The 17,743-nt window shown below is 42.4% G+C and overlaps 1 protein-coding gene across 1 annotated transcript in view; it reads right to left on the bottom strand.

Annotated features, from left to right (window-relative positions):
* The window catches only part of ZFAT (zinc finger and AT-hook domain containing), a 168,644-nt gene that overhangs the window by 120,411 nt on the left and 30,490 nt on the right, over nt 1-17,743 (bottom strand). Inside the window, exons 3-4 of the mRNA XM_070748331.1 lie at nt 16,514-16,780; nt 4,194-4,361 (exon numbers count right to left, since the gene is read on the bottom strand). Of these exons, the coding sequence (XP_070604432.1) occupies nt 4,194-4,361; nt 16,514-16,780 (435 nt within the window). The remainder of the gene's footprint in view (nt 1-4,193; nt 4,362-16,513; nt 16,781-17,743) is intronic.

A 17,743-nucleotide genomic window follows, 5' to 3' on the forward strand; every position in this document is an offset into this window, starting at 1 on the left:
TGCTCAGCTTAGAGGGAACTATGCCCAACACTGGAAGTTTTTAAGCAGATGCTGGATAACCATCTATCTGAAGTAGTGTAGGGTTTCCTGCCTAAGCAGAGGTTGGACTAGAAGACCTCCAAGGTCCCTTCCAACTTTGTTGTTGTTGTTGTTATAATTACTACTATTATAATTATAATTATAATTATAATTATAATTATAATTATAATTATAATTATTATTATGTCAATACAACACAGCAAACGAGATCACTATGCTGGATTTCGTATTTCATCACCAGTCGGGCGCTTCCCAAGCACCTAGGACTGCGTGATCTAGCAGCGAATTATGTTTGCCGATCCCAGTAAAGTGGCCTTTTGCAATTGACAGATGGAGATTTTGTCAATTCCGATGGTTTTCAAATGTCCGCTGAGATCCTTTGGTACTGCGCCCAGCGTGCCAAGTACCACAGGAACCATTTTCACTGGCTTATGCCAGAGTCGTTGCAGCTCGATTTTTAGATTTTCATATTTCACTAAATAGTATAAGGGCAGACTAGATGGACCATGAGGTCTTTTTCTGCTGTCAGTCTTCTATGTTTCTATTATTATTATTATTATTATTATTATTATTATTATTATTATTATTATTATTATTGTTGTTATTATTATTCCATCTCCATCATTCAAATCCGGAGTATTCCATGTACTGAAAACGATGTTATTTTGTGCAGTCAAAAAGGCAAAATGTCCACAACCCAGAAAGAAAGGATTTGCTCATACAGCATGAGATAACTTGGTCCTTCCATTCTGGCAAAGATTTAAAGGCCATTCTTAGATCAGGTCACCCATGTAATTCCGATGCTCTGCGCAATTAACCTAAATGCACATGAGCCCATTAGCGGAACTTAAGTTGATTCTTCTAAGAATTAAAGCTTATGTGGGTCAGAAAACCCTTTCGGGCCCTCAAACCCTTACTTTACCGCTCACAGTCGAGCTCAGCCATCTAGAATTCTGCATTATTTATAGGCAAATAAATTTACCGTCCATAATTTAATTTTTTTCCCTCCCCACTTTGCAAGTCTAATGAGCAGACGAGAAGCGAGCCCCTGTTTTTTCCATGATTTGGCACAATCTCCTAGCTCTTGGGTCAAAAGCTGTATATTTTACACTGAAATGCAACCATAGGGATGCAAGATTCTTTTTACATCCATAATTGCATAGTATGCGAAGGCCAAACTATATCATCTTTATGGAAAGATGGAAGAAATGGGTCATTTAGCGAGAGCCAGTATGGACTATTGGTTAAAGCATCAGGCTAGAAAAAGCTGGAAGGCTGTCAATTCGAATCCCACCTTAGCCATGAAAGCCATTGGGTGATTTTGGGCCAATTTCGCTCTCTCTCATCCCAACGTACCCTATCAGGTTGTTTTTGTGGCAAAAATAGGTTGGATATGTTTGGTGCCATGAGTTAATTTTAAAAACAATAAAGAAGGAAAGGAAAAGAAAGGAAGGGAAGGGGAAAGGAGGAGGAAGGGGAGGGGAGGGGGAGGGAGAAAGAGGGGAGGGGAAGGGAAAGGAAATGATATGGAAGAAGAGGAATCGATATATGACGAAGAATGGAAGGAATTTTATTGTTGGGTAGAAAAGAAGAAGCAGAAATAAAGCTGTATAAAGGGGTATTATGTTAAATACTTTCCTAAATATGCCCATGTTACACCAACACTCCGCAGTCTGCATTGGTTGCCAATCAGTTTCCGGTCACAATTCAAAGTGTTGGTTATGACCTATAAAGCCCTTCATGGCACCGGATCAGAATATCTCCGGGACCGCCTTCTGCCGCACGAATCCCAGCGACCAGTTAGGTCTCACAGAGTTGGCCTTCTCTGCGTCCCATCGATGAAACAATGTCGTTTGGCGGGACCCAGGGAAACAGCCTTCTCTGTGGCAGCCCCGACCCTTTGGAACCAACTCCCCCCAGATATCAGAGTTGCCCCCACCCTCCTTGCCTTTCGTAAGCTCCTAAAAACCCACCTCTGTCGTCAGGCATGGGGGAATTGAGACTTTCCCTCCACCTAGGCTTATAAAATTTATGCATGGTATGTCAGTATGTATGATTGGTTTCTTAAATTAGGGTTTTTAAATTAACTTAATATTACATTTGTTTACATTGTATTATTATTGTTGTTGTTAGCCGCCCCGAGTCTACGGAGAGGGGCGGCATACAAATCTGATTAATAAATATTTATTTATTTATTTATTTATTATTACTTGGATTTGTATGCCGCCCCTCTCCGAAGACTCGGGGCGGCTCACAACATGTAAAAAGACAAATCATAAGTAATCAACAATTTAAAATTTTAAAGATTTAAAAAACCCCACAAACTAACAGACTCACACACAAGCATACCATATATAAATTCAACGTGCCCAGGGGGGGGGATGTTTCAATTCCCCCATGCCTGACGGCAAAGGTGGGTTTTAAGAAGTTTGCGGAAGGCAGGAAGAGTAGGGGCAGTTCTAATCTCCGGGGGGAGTTGGTTCCAGAGGGCCGGTGCCGCCACAGAGAAGGCTCTTCCCCTGGGGCCCGCCAACCGACATTGCTTAGTTGACGGGACCCGGAGAAGGCCCACTCTGTGGGACCTAATTGGTCGCTGGGATTCGTGCGGCAGGAGGCGGTCTTGGAGATATTCTGGTCCAGTGCCATGAAGGGCTTTAAAGGTCATAACCAACACTTTGAATTGTGACCGGAAACTGATCGGCAGCCAGTGCTATAAGAGGGCTACTGTTGAAACTAAGTATAAGAATGTATCACACGTTTTTGCTGAATTTTTAAAATTAAGGGAGACTGGGATAGCACTATTTCGGCCTTGTTCTGGCTTCATTAGCTAGCCATACCCTTACTGGGATTTGATCCTGCAGCTTCTGCCTTGTTATGCAGAGAATTAACCTCTAGGCCACAGGATCTGATCCTTTCAGCTTTGTATCAGGGAAGGGCTGTATGATGTCGTCCCCGTCCCCGTCCCCGTCCCCCCCCCCGTCTGATCACCTTGGTATATTGAAGGAGCGTCACCGTTCCTAAGTATAAGAATATATGCACAAACCAAAAAAGGTTTACATAAAGCCGTTGGTACCGAGCATCGTAAAATAATATATAAGATATAAGAAATAGCTGTCAAAATACACAATAAAGGGTGTGTGTGTGTGTGTGTGTGTCTCTGTTACATGTTTCTATGTTTCTCTTTCCTCTTTCCTATTTGTTTTTTGTTTCTCTCCCTGTTTGTGTAAGATGTTTGTCAGTTTTTAGACAATGTACTGTTGTGATTCCGTCTGAGGCTCCTCAGGGAACGGCTGAACCTCTGCCGGCTCCCTGCTCAGAGGGGGAGGATGAGGAACAGGAGGAGGAGGAGGAGGCCCAGGCAGAAGGGGAGGAGGAATATCAGGCCGAGGGAGAGGGAGAACAGCCAGAGTCCCCCGGGGTGGAGCTCTCCCCAGCAAGCAGCCTGGAGTCCTTAGATGAAAATGCTCAAGCCATCATCGATCACAGGCAGAGAAGAGCAGAACAACGAAGGGGACAAGTAGCCAGGTACTTCCAGTCCTAAATAGGTAACAGCTGGGTTTGGGTGTGGTTCTCCCCAGAAAGGCTGAAAAGGCAGACCCACCCTTCCTGTCTTGTGGAGTAGTATCTTTGGGAGTCCTGGGACCTGGCTGTGATCTTTGGCGTCTCTGATTCTGGCTTGTGGCCTTGAAGGCTGAAAACTTGGGGGAAAAGGCGTGGGGGCTTATTCTCTACAGTGGTGTGTGTGCCAGCAAGAAGTCTGCTGTATTGTCTGGCCGTCAGGACTTTGCTGTGAAGCCTCATAGCCTGCCTGTTGGGAAGAACAGGTTTTTCTCTGTGTTTGTTTTTCCAACTATAAAGTGCTTTTGCTTTTACCAGAGTGTCTGGCTGCTTTTTCCAGTTGGTGTTGAAGTCTGGGGGCACCCAGACAGAACATGTACAATATAAGATTATTGTAAAGAAGTATGAAGCAGATTCCAAAGATTATGTACTGTCTTTTTAAATTGTATATATTTTCAATAAAACTTTTAAAAAAAAGAAAGGAAAGGAAAGGGAAAGTAGACAGTGGGAGGGAAGGGAGATAGAGAGAAAAAAGGGAAGGAAGGAAGGAAGGAAGGAAGGAACCCCCTCCCAGTCTCCGAAATAGTCGTGGTTACCTGGAATTGCTTCGTGGGCGGTCAAAACCACACTTATAATAGGATTCTTAGCTCCTGAGTCCGCTTCTTTGGAGGAAAGACTTTTCTCCGTTCTTTGTACCCGCTGCCTCTTGGATGGTTTTTCTCGCTCGTCTTCCCTCCCGTCAAGGTCAACATCAGAATCATTACCTAAAAGGGCAAATATTAAAAAAGCAAAACAAATACAATGATGAGTAGTTTTCTTTCATGTTTACCATCTGCAGGATGGTGGCTTTGTTGAAAAAGAAAAGGCTCCCAAACAGAGGCAGGAGCCCATTCTCCTAAAAGGAGGTCCATCTAGCGCAGGGATGGGCAACTATGGAAAGTGTCCGACTTGGGTACCAGCCACACAGGCCATTGGCCCATCACCGCATCGGCCTCTCCTTGGGAGGGATCCATCAAAAAACATCATCAAAAAAGCACAACAAAGAATGTTCTTTCAGCGCCAACTCAGGAAGCTCAAACTGCCCAAGGAGCTACTGATACAACTCTACAGAGGAATCATTGAGTCTGTCATCTGCACCTCTATAACTGTCTGGTTGGGTGCTGCAACTCAACAGGACGGACACAGACTTCAGAGGAGAATCAGAACTGCAGAAAAAACAATTGCTGCCAACCTGCCTTCCATTGAGGACCTGCATACTGCACGAGTCAAAAAGAGGGCGGGGAAAATATTTACTGACCCCTCGCATCCTGGACACAAACTGTTTCAACTCCTATTGTCAAAACGTCGCTACAGAGCACTGCACACCAAGACAACTAGACATAAGAACAGTTTTTTCCCAAACACCATCACTCTGCTAAACAAATAATTCCCTCAATGCTGTCAAACATTTACTAAGTCTGCACTATTATTGCTAGTACTACTTTTTTCTCAGCATTCCTATCACCCATTTCCTCCAGTTATTACTGTATGACTGTAACTTGTTGCTTGTATCCTTAAGATTTTTATTAATATTGATTGTTTCCTGGTTGCTTATTTGATCCCTATTACAATCATTAAGTGTTGTACCTCATGATTCTTGACAAGTGTATCTTTTTATTTTATGTACACTTGAGAGCATGTGCACCAAAGACAAATTCCTTGTGTGTCCAATCACACGGCCAATAAAGTATTCTATTCTATTCTATTGAACACAAGAACAAGGGGACACAATCTGAAGTTAGTTGGGGGAAAGATCAAAAGCAACGTGAGAAAATATTATTTTACTGAAAGAGTAGTAGATCATTGGAACAAACTTCCAGCAGACGTGGTTGGTAAATCCACAGTAACTGAATTTAAACATGCCTGGGATAAACATATATCCATTGTAAGATAAAATACAGGAAATAGTATAAGGGCAGACTAGATGGACCATGAGGTATTTTTCTGCCGTCAGTCTTCTATGTTTCTATTCTATTCTATTCTATGCTATTCTATTCTATTCTATTACCAGCCGCAAGAGCTGCTGGCGGGCCACAACAGAACCTATCCTCAGATCAATAATATCCATTAATTTGTGGAAGGCATTCCTTGGCAACATACAATTGTTAAAGCAATTACTGTGTGAAGGATTTCACCACTTGTTCTTATCATTCCTTTGTTTTAATTCTTTTTTAATTAAATACTTCTAAGAATGTGACACAAATGAACCAAAATGGAGAGAGGTAGTTCAATCCTGCCATCAATGTATGCATAATTGGTTATTTGTACAAGGTAGAGAATTCTAGAGGTGCAATTCCCGTTTTATTTTTAATGCAGACCAGGTAAATGTGTAATTGTCGGGCCGATGTAAAGAAATTGGTTTAATTCGACATATGGGACAAATCTAATTTGGCAATGCAGCTCAGAGACGAAATGAATCAGCGAGTAGCAGTCTGCCGAGATTCGTGAAGGTGTTGACAACATGATAGGCAGTGCGCGCCTAATCAGCGTGTTTGAAAGATTTAAAAAAATTGTACAGATTAAGCACCAAACAAAAGGGACTTATTTTGTCTATTTGTCTTTTATTGAAATGACAAGAGGCAGACAAGGTCGCAAAATAGGGAGAAAACTCACGTAACAAATATTTCACTGAGCAACAGGAATTCTGGCCTGAATTTTGGTCATATGTAGAGGACTACATGTACATTTTTCCCCCCTGGGGAAGAAAACTCGTAAAATGGAGGGGGAGGTGTTGTGGTTAGCTCTGGCGCAGCTCCTGCCCCAAGGACTGTGGATGTGGGGGAGACATCCACATGCTGCAGGCCTGTTTTGCCCCCGGTGGAATCTGCTGATGAAGGCTCCTCTGAGCAAGAAGACATGAGTGACAGGGAGGAGGAGAGTGGGGCAGACAGCTCAGAAGGAGATCAATTATCTAGCTCCTCCTTGGATTCAGAACAAGAGTTAATGATACAGCCACGCATGTGGAGAGCGATGCATAGGCAACAACAACTGAGAGATTATTATCAAAGAAAATGAGGCCATCTGTGGTTGGGTGGGGCTGTGGTAATTAGTGAGGTTGCTATAAATAACAGCCTGTGGGTTTGGCCATTGTGGAGTATTATCTGATCGTTGTGTTTCATGACTGCTTTACTGACTTTGACCTTTTGTGTGCTGATTTTTCCCCGCTTTGAAACTAAACCAGAGCAAAGTGTGTTTCACTTTGTGGAAGAAGAAGGACTGTGAATTGCCTCACAGCTGCAAGCTAAGTATCACAGAACTGATAAGGGACTTGTACAAATTACCAGTTTGTTTGGAGATGAGTGCTCTTTGCTATACCAAAAGAGGACTTGGTTTAAGTGAATTTTCATTATAAAGAACATTGTTTTGAATTTTCAAACGTGTGTGTGTCTGAAATTTGTACCTGTGAATTTTTGGGAGGATTCTACCAGAGAGCCCGACAGAACAGTTACTTATTTACTTATTTACCTCCCGTATTTTTCAGAGTATAACATGTACTGGAGTATAAGACGCACCTTAGTTTTGGGGAGGAAAATAGGGAAAATAATCTGCATACCAGTATTCATCTGGCTAGCGTCTTTAGTCTGGTCAGCTTCAGCATATTATTTTATGCCCTGGTTAGGGCTTTAAAAAAATATATTTTGAGAGTTACAACGAAAGAGCTTGCAAGGCAGTAAGAGCTGGGAACATCATTAGCAAGATGAAAGAAACATTCGGAGCAAGTAGAGCGATGGAAAAAAACCTGCAAAGACTTAGGGCTTGGAAAGCATTCTTCTTTGCAGAGAGTAACAATGAAAGAGCTTGCAAGCTGGTAAGAGCTGGGAATATCATTAGTACCTAATTAGTGCTGGAAAGAAACATTCGGAGCAAGCTAGAGCAAGTTAGAGGATCTCAGGAGGTGGCTGGTTCCAGAGAGCCAGAGTCACCACCAAGAAGACTCTCCCCTGCGGATCCTTTTCGGTCGCTGGGAGCTATGCACTAGAAGACAATCCCAAAGATAGTCTGACCCTAAGCTATGTAGGGTTTTAAAGATAATAACCAACACCTTGAATTGCACCTGGTAGTGTGCAATGGTGTGCATATATTGCCACTTCCCTGAACATAAGCACTATTGCTTTAAGGAAAAAAAAACATCTCCTAACTTCCATCTCCCAAGCAAACTTTTCTGAGATAACCAGCTGTGACAGTTTTAAACGCCCATAATTTCTAGACAACATGGGCAGGAAAACCCCAATGCTTTTACACAGCATCAGGAAAGGTTGGACTCGAATAAATGTTTTGCAATAGCATTTCATTCTTCGCCTTGCAGCCGCCTGATTGAGATGAATAGTCTTCGCTTCTGCTCCCTTCTTGCAAAGGAACATTAAGCAATCAAGTTTGAACAGCTGGCACTTTGATTTGGCAAACTAATAAACTGACCTCATGTACCCAGATTTAGGTGATTTAAATCCAATGCAGCATGCACAGAGTAATTTGTTGCCGGGCTGCCTGTATATTCCGATGGCATTTGCAGGATGCCTGCATTTCTACCGATGATAAAAGGCAGCTGTCAAAGGCATGAATCACTGTGTTCATTTCGAAGCTGCACTGTTCATCAAGCCATCAAGGCTTTCTCTTTGGGGTTCCTAATTAGAGACTTGGCTGCTTGGTGTGCATTCTTAATTGGAGAAGGTCCCAGCGTGTTTAGGACATATATTGGTCTCTTTAATTGTCATGATCCCAACCTGATCTCCTTTGGTGCGTTGATAGATTTTTCTTTAAAGTGAAAAAAGAACGGCGCTGGCTTTTATAATGATCATCATCTCAATTTAAACATGGGAAAGTTCTTGGATCCGGTTTTTACAAACCCGAAGATTCTTTTAAAAGCACATTGAGTGACAGCTCAAAGAGATTTGGGTTTAAATGAATCATCTGCTTTGCCACACTTTTAAGGGAAATGACAATTACCGTATTTTTTGGAGTATAAGTGTTTTGGTTAGCTCTGGCCCAGCTCCTGCCCCAAGGACTGTGGATGTGGGGGAGAGATCCACATGCTGCAGGCTTGTTCCCCCCCCCCCAGTGGAATATGTTGATGAAGGCTCCTCTGACCAAGAAGACATGAGTGACAGGGAGGAGGAGAGTGTGGCAGACAGCTCAGAAGGAGATCAATTATCTAGCTCCTCCTTGGATTCAGAACAAGAGTTAATGACACAGCTACGCATGCGGAGAGCGATGCATAGGCAACAACAACTGAGAGATTATTATCAAAGAAAATGAGGCCACCTGTGTTTGGGTGGGGCTGTGGTCATTAGTGAGGCTGCTATAAATAGCAGCCTGTGGGTTTGGCCATTGTGGAGGATTATCTGATCGTTGTGTTTCGTTACTGCTTTACTGACTTTGACCTTTTTGTGTGCTGATTTTTCCCCACTTTGAAACTAAACCAGAGCAAAGTGTGTTTCACTTTGTGAAAGAAGAAGGACTGTGAATTACCTCACAGCTGCAAGCTAAGTATCTCAGAACTGATAAGGGACTTGTACAAATTACCAGTTTGGTTGGAGACGAGTGCTCTTTGCTATACCAAAAGAGGGCTTGGTTTAAGTGACTTTTCATTATAAAGAACATTGTTTTGAATTTTCAAACGTCTGTGTGTCTGCAATTTGTACCTGTGAATTTTTGGGGGGATTCTACCAGAGAGCCCGACAGAACAATAAGATGCACCTTTTTCCCCCTCTAAAAGAGGCTAAAAAATGGGTGCATCTTACACTCTGAATGTAGGTTTTGCTAAGCTTTTTTTTCAGCCCTAACAAGGTGCTTACGAGTGAAGCGATCTTTCGTGCTTTGCTAGCTAACCAATCTTCTTTTCGCCTGCTTTTTTTTGCAGTTGCTCCCTCCAACTCCAACTCAGTTTAAGAAGCACAGCTCTAGGAAGTGTTGTAGGAATGAGTGAGTGAGTGAGTGTGTGTGTGTGTGTGTGTGTGTGTATTTATTTATTTATTTATTTAGTCCAATACACAATACTCATTGAAGAGAATAGAAACATAGAAGTCTAACGGCAGAAAAAGACCTCATGGTCCATCTAGTCTGCCCTTATACTATTTTCTGTGTTTTATCTTAGGATGGATCTATGTTTATCCCAGGCATGTTTAAATTCAGCTCCTGTGGATTTATCTACCACGTCTGCTGGAAGTTTGTTCCAAGGATCTACTACTCTTTCAGTAAAATAATATTTTCTCATGTTGCTTTTGATCTTTCCCCCAACTAACCTCAGATTGTGTCCCCTTGTTCTTGTGTTCACTTTCCTATTAAAAATACTTCCCTCCTGGACCTTATTTAACCCTTTAATATATTTAAATGTTTCGATCATGTCCCCCCTTTTCCTTCTGTCCTCCAGACTATACAGATTGAGTTCATTAAGTCTTTCCTGATACGTTTTATGGTCTAAATACTAGATAAATGGTCAAAGCAATGGAAACTGCAGTTTAATGTTTCCAAATGTAAAATAATGCACTTGGGGAAAATGAATCCTCAATCTGAGTATTGTATTGGCAGTTCTGTGTTAGCAAAAACTTCAGAAGAGAAGGATTATGGGGTAGTGATTTCTGACAGTCTCAAAATGGATGTGCAATGTGGTTGGGCGGTAGAAAAAGCAAGTAGGATGCTTGGCTGCATAGCTAGAGGTATAACAAGCAGGAAGAGGGAGATTATGATCCCGCTATATAGAGCACTGGTGAGACAACATTTGGAATACTGTGTTCAGTTCTGGAGACCTCACCTACAAAAAGATATTGACAAAATTGAACGGGTCCAAAGACGGGCTACAAGAATGGTGGAAGGTCGTAAGCATAAAACGTATCAGGAAAGACTTAATGAACTCAATCTGTATAGTCTGGAGGACAGAAGGAAAAGAGGGGACATGATCGAAACATTTAAATATGTCAAAGGGTTAAATAAGGTCCAGGAGGGAAGTGTTTTTAATAGGAAAGTGAACACAAGAACAAGGGGACACAATCTGAAGTTAGTTGGGGGAAAGATCAAAAGCAACATGAGAAAATATTATTTTACTGAAAGAGTAGTAGATCCTTGGAACAAACTTCCAGCAGACGTGGTTGGTAAATCCACAGTAACTGAATTTAAACATGCCTGGGATAAACATATATCTTTCCTAAGATAAAATACAAAAATTAGTATAAGGGCAGACTAGATGGATCCTGAGGTCTTTTTCTGCCGTCAGTCTTCTATGTTTCTAAAGAAAAGGATAGAAGAAAAGATATAAAAATAGAGAAGATATAAGAAAGAAGAAAAGATATATGGGATAAAGGAGAGACAATTGGACAGGGGACAGAAGGCACGCTGGTGCACTTATGCACGCCCCTTACTGAACTCTTAGGAACCTGGAAAGGTGAATCGTGGATAGTCTAATTGAAAAATGTTGTAGGTTTGGGGTTGACACTACTGAGTCCGGTAATGAGTTCTACGCTTCGACAATTCGATTGCTAAAGTCACATTTTTTACAGTCTAGTTTGGAGCGGTTAATATTAAGTTTGAATCTGTTGCGTGCTCTTGTGTTGTTGCGGTTGAAACTGAAGTAGTCATTGATAGGCAGAACGTTGCAGCATATGATCTTGTGGGCAATACTTAGATCATGTTGTAGGCGTTGTTGTTCTAAGCTTTCTAGACCCAGGATTGATAGTCTGCTTTCGTAGGGTATTCTGTTTCGAGTGGAGGAGTGAAGGGCTCTTCTGGTGAAGTATCTTTGGACATTTTCGAGGGTGTTGATGTCCGAGATGTGGTATGGGTTCCAGACAGATGAACTGTATTCAAGGATGGGTCTGGCAAAAGTTTTGTAGGCTCTGGTGAGTAGCGTGAGATTGCCAGAGCAGAAGCTGCGTAGGATCAGGTTAACAACTCTAGAAGCCTTTTTGGCGATATTGTTGCAGTGGGCTTTGGCACTTAGATCATTCGATATTAGTATTCCAAGGTCTTTTACTGAATGGGGATTGGCTGTGAGATTTTGTTTATTCAGTTTATATATGAGGTTCGGATTCTTTTTGCCGATGTGGAGGGTAGAGCATTTGTTGGTTGATATTTGAAGTTGCCAGGTGTTAGACCAATCTGAGACAAAGTCGAGGTCTTTTTTGAGAGTAGATGTGTTGTCCGTGGTGTTGAAAAGTTTTACATAGTCGGCGAAAATAACACAGTTGCTTGTGATATGATTGCAGAGGTCGTTGATGCAGAGAATGTATACATGGTTTTTAGTGTTTTTATGTATTTCATATTATTCACTGTTTTTATTACTGCCACTGAAGCTGACTTGTAGATCTGAAGGTCAGCGGTTCAAATCTCATCACCGGCTCAAGGTTGACTCAGCCTTCCATCCTTCCGAGGTGGGTCAAATGAGGACCCGGATTGTGGGGGCAATAGGCTGGCTCTGTTAAAAAGTGCTATTGCTAACATGTTGTAAGCTGCCCTGAATCTAAGGAGAAGGGCGGCATAAAAATGGAATGAATGAATGAATGAATGAATGAATGAATGAAGGAAGGAAGGAAGGAAGGAAGGAAGGAAGGAAGGAAGGAAGGAAGGAAGGAAGGAAGGAAGAACTGTGATTATTGTTAGCCACCCAGAGCCCTGTTGGAATAGGACGGCATATAAATATCACTAATAAATAATAAATAAAATAAAAAACACAAAAGTTATAAATGGCTGTTAGTGGAGCTCCTGCTGTTACAGCTGTTGAGCAACTCCCCGCGACCATCCTTGGAGGGAACTATAGGGCGGCAGGAGAGATGTTTCTTGTTGAGTTAGTGTGCAAAATCAATGCACTCGGTAACTCATCCCACTGATGAGAAAACAATACATGTTGTCTTCCCTAATTATCTGTTTTTTACGGGAGACAAATAGATTATTAGCTATTTGAGATGTTTCTAAGCTGGATTCTTGACACTCTGCTAAATTATTGCCTTTGTGCTATGTCGGTTTCAGAGGGAAAGTGTAAGCCAGTGATGGTGAACCATTTTTGGTTTACATGCCAAAAGAATGTGTGGGTGTCCTAACCCTAACCCCCACACGCATGCACAACCCCCACGCGCTGACCCCTGCGCATGCTGGGGAATTATTATTTTATTATTATTATTTATTAGATTTGTATGCCGCCCCTCTCCGTAGACTCGGGGCGGCTCACAACAATAACAAACACAATGTAAAAACAAATCTAATAATTTAAAAAACACTAAAAACCCCATTATTAAAAGCAAGCATACACACAAACATACCATGTATAAACTGTATAGGCCCGGGAGAGATGTCTCAGTTCCCTCATGCCTGACGGCAGAGATGGGTCTTAAGAACTTTACGAAAGGCAAGGAGGGTGGGGGCAGTTCTGAACTCCGGGGGGAGCTGGTTCCAGAGGGTCGGGGCCGCCAGAGAGAAGGCTCTTCTCCTGGGTCCCGCCAAACAACATTGTTTAGTCGACGGGACACGGAGAAGGCCAACACTGTGGGACCTAACTGGTCACTGGGATTTGTGTGCCAGAAGGCGGTCCCGGAGATATTCTGGTCCGATGCCATGAAGGGCTTTATAGGTCATAACCAACACTTTGAATTGTGACCGGAAACTGATCGGCAACCAATGCAGACTGCGGAGTGTTGGTGTAACATGGGCATACCTAGGGAAGCCCATGATTGCTCTCGCAGCTGCATTCTGCACGATCTGAAGTTTCCGAACACTTTTCAAAGGTAGCCCCATGTAGAGAGCTTTACAGTAGTCGAACCTCGAGGTAATGAGGGCATGAGTGACTGTGAACAGTGAGTCCTGGTCCAGATAGGGCCGCAACTGGTGCACCAGGTGAATCTGGGCAAACGCCCCCCTCGCCACAGCTGAAAGATGGTTCTCTAATGTGAGCTGTGGATCGAGGAGGACGCCCAAGTTGCGGACCCTCTCTGAGGGGGTCAATGATTCCCCCCCCCCCAGGGTTATGGATGGACAGATGGAATTGTCCCTGGGAGGCAGAACCCACAGCCACTCCGTCTTATCCGGGTTGAGTTTGAGTCTGTTGACACCCATCCAGACCCCAACAGCCTCCAGGCATCGGCACATCACTTGCTTCGTTGACTGGGAATTGAAGTCACAAATCTTAAGTTTAAGGTCCCCTGTACTGTATGTACTCGCCTCACCCAGACATTCTTATATCAGATCCATTCTACATGTTATTTTTATTTAGTTTATTTTATTTATTTATTTTATCCAATATGGAAATATACAGTATGTCTCATATGGAAATATATTTCCCATTCAGACTTGCATTAGTCCTGCTGAAACATTGACAAAAAGGAACCCCGGAGCAAACTCAAGTCCCAAGCTCCAGTTTTAAATATTCACCTTAAGAGTCAACGCAACACCAAAAGTTCGCATTTAACATTCCAAATTAATTTGGAGTAGGGAAGAGCAAATCCCTCAGGCTCTGGCTGTAATTGGATTGCCAACTTTAGGCATCATTTGCAACTATTAGAGGAAAAAAATTAAAGCATTGTGTTTTGGAAAGAGATTTAAATTGCTTGGCCACACTGTAAGTACATCCCATCTTCTCAATGTTGCTAGGAAATGATAGGTTGGGCATGAGGGTTTCTGTTAGGTGTTAAGGAGTGAGCTGTGCTACCCCTGCACAGAGGAAAACGAGGAGGTAGTAGATATCCAGCTAATACTCCCAGAGATATAAGTAGTACAGTGTTCCCTCGATTTTTGCGGGTTCGAACTTCGCGAATAGCCTATACCACGGTTTTTCAAAAAATATTAATTAAAAAATACTTTGCGTTTTTTTCCCTATACCATGGTTTTTCCCACCCAATGACATCATATGTCATTGCCAAACTAATAATTTTTGCAAATAAATAACAAAAAAAATATTTATTGTTAATAAATAATTATGTTTATAAATATCAGGATCAGTAAGTGTCTTATTCAATGGTGAGTACCAGTAATAATGGTGAGTAAATGGTTGTTAAGGGAATGGGAAATGGTAATCTAGGGATTTAAAGTGTTAAGGGATGGCTTGTGATACTGTTCATAGCCAAAAATGGTGTATTTACTTCCGCATCTCTACTTCGTGAAAATTCGACTTTCGCAGGTGGTCTCGGAACGCATCCCCCGCGGAAATCGAGGGAACACTGTATTTCAAATCACCAGACCACATACATTAAGTACACACAACAATAACCAACACCCTGAATTGCATTCAAAGATTGATCGGAAGCCAGTGCAGCTCATAGAGTGATGGTGTAAATGATGGTCTAAATATGCCCATGACTGCTCACGCGGCTGCATTCTGGATAAGCTGAATGAATTCGCCAAACGTTATTCAAGGGTAGCCCCCAAACACATAGAAACATAGAAGATTGACGGCAGAAAAAGACCTCATGGTCCATCTAGTCTGCCCTTATACTATTTCCTGTATTTTAGCTTAGGATGGATCTGTTTATCTCAGGCATGTTTAAATTCAGTTATTGTGGATTTACCAACGTCTGCTGGAGGTTTGTTCCAAGCAACTACTACTCTTTCAGTAAAATAACATTTTCTCAGGTTGCTTCTGATCTTTCCCCCAACTAACCTCAGATTGTGTCCCCTTGTTCTTGTGTTCACTTTCCTATTAAAAACACTTCCCTCCTGAACCTTAATTAACCCTTTAACATGTTTAAATGTTTCGATCATGTCCCCCCTTTTCCTTCTGTCCTCCAGACTATACAGATTGAGTTCATGAAGTCTTTCCTGACACGTTTTATGCTTAAGACCTTCCGCAGCAAGGTATGAGAGAAGAGGCGCTCCCGTAAATAGTCTGGGTCTGAGCCATTTAGGGCTTTAAAGGTATAACCAACACCTTGAATTGCATTCGGAGACCGACTGGCAACCAATGCAGCTTGCGTAAAGATGGAGTAATAATGGGTATAATGATGGAGTAATGGGTGTAACTTAGCACACCCATTGTTGCACATGCTGCTGCATTTTGCACCAGCTGAAGTCTCCGAAAGCTCTTTCAAGGTTAGCCCCACGGAGACCAATTGGTAGCTGTTCTGTCGGGCTCTCTGGTAGACTCCTCCCAAAAATTCACAGGTACAAATTTCAGACACACACACGTTTGAAAATTCAAAACAATGTTCTTTATAATGAAAATTCACTTAAACCAAGCCCTCTTTTGGTATAGCAAAGAGCACTCGTCTCCAAACAAACTGGTAATTTGTACAAGTCCCTTATCAGTTCTGTGATACTTAGCTTGCAGCTGTGAGGCAATTCACAGTCCTTCTTTCACAAAGTGAAACACACTTTGCTCTGGTTTAGTTTCAAAGCAGGGAAAAATCAGCACACTAAAGGTCTAAGTCAGTAAAGCAGTCATGAAACACAAGGATCAGATAATCCTCCACAATGGCCAAACCCACAGGCTGCTCTTTATAGCAGCCTCACTAATTACCACAGCCCCACCCAACCACAGGTGGCCTCATTTTCTTTGATAATAATCTCTCCGTTGTTGCTGCCTATGCATTGCTCTCCACACGCGTGGCTGTATCATTAACTCTTGTTCTGAATCCAAGGAGGAGCTAGAGAATTGATCTCCTTCTGAGCTGTCTGCCCCACTCTCCTCCTCCCTGTCACTCATGTCTTCTTGGTCAGAGGAGCCTTCATCATCAGATTTCACCGGGGGCAAAACAGGCCTGCAGCATGTGGATGTCTCCCCCACATCCACAGTCCTTGGGGCAGGAGCTGGGCCAGAGCTAACCACAACGGTAGCCAATGCAGCTCGCGTGGTATATATCGGCAAATTCCCTTAACAAATAAATAAACCCCCAAAATAGCAGCTTGCTACATGTCTACTTTTCACCCGCCTTTCAATCATGCACCGTAACACACATGTGCTCACCTGAATCCCCTTCTTCTTCCAAGTCTTCGCTCTTAACGATGATACAGATGTGCTTTCGTAGCTGTCGGGAATTAGAGAACTTTCGGTTGCACTTCCGGCATTCCAGGTTGTCTGCGGGAACGTCCGCCAGTTCTCCCCCTGGTTCAGGTCCCAGTTGAACACCTTCGCTTGGAGCAGAGGTCGCGTTTTCGGCCGGCTCTTCTTCTTGGTAACATTTCTTGGTTGATCCTTTGGGTCTTCCTCGCTTCCTCTTCACTACAAGAAGTTCTGTTGGAGTAAGTAAGCAACAGGGGAAGAAGTTAACCACTTTAGAGAGTCACTCTGGGCTTTAATGAGTATTTATTGAATAAACTCATAGCAAAGATTCCGTTCCAGGAAATTCTCACCCCAAATGATGTTATACGGCCAAGTGTCTTCGGATTATATTTATTAGAGAGCGGTCCATTAAATTACGAAGCAAGCCAACCAATTTCCCAACTTAACTCAAAAAACTCATTATACATTCTAAGACATTTGTTGTATTAGTGACAATCTCCCCTTGCCTATGTAGTTTTATGTATGGTATGTTTGTGTGTATGCTTTTTAAATAATGGGGTTTTTTAGGCTTTTAATGTTAAATTGTTATTTAGACTTTCAATATTAGATTTATTAGTGTATATTGTTTTATCACTGTTGTGAGCCACCCTGAGTCTTTGGAGAGGGGCAGCATACAAATCTAATAAATAATAATAATAATAATAATAATAATAATAATAATAATAATAAAATAAAATAAAAAGTCACAGTAAAATCTAAACAATGAATCAGCATTAGTGTTTAGCAATTATCACTTTAAGGCAGTGTTTCTCAATTATTTTCTGTTACGCCGGCACACAAGCCATTGCCCTAGCTCAGCTCCAACGTGCATGTGTGTGCCGGCCAGTTGATTTTTGGCTCACACGGAGGTTCTGGGAGGGTATTTGTGGCTTAGAGGGCCTCTGGGGGATGGCGGAGAGCATTTTTGCCATCTCCAGGCTCCATGGAAGCCTCTAGAGCTGTGGTTCTCAATCTGGGGGTCGGGACCCCTTTGGGGATCGAATGACCATTTCCCAGGGGTCGCCTAAGATCATTAGAAAAGACAAATCTCCAATGGTGTTAGGAACTAAAGCTTCTGTTCTGGCGCCTTGGAATATATTTTTACAATCTGACCAATCAGGTGTTTACAGTAGGTGTGTCCAGCCGCCCCGAGTC

Source organism: Erythrolamprus reginae, chromosome 3, assembly GCF_031021105.1.
Source record: "Erythrolamprus reginae isolate rEryReg1 chromosome 3, rEryReg1.hap1, whole genome shotgun sequence".
Classification (NCBI taxonomy): domain Eukaryota; kingdom Metazoa; phylum Chordata; class Lepidosauria; order Squamata; family Dipsadidae; genus Erythrolamprus; species Erythrolamprus reginae.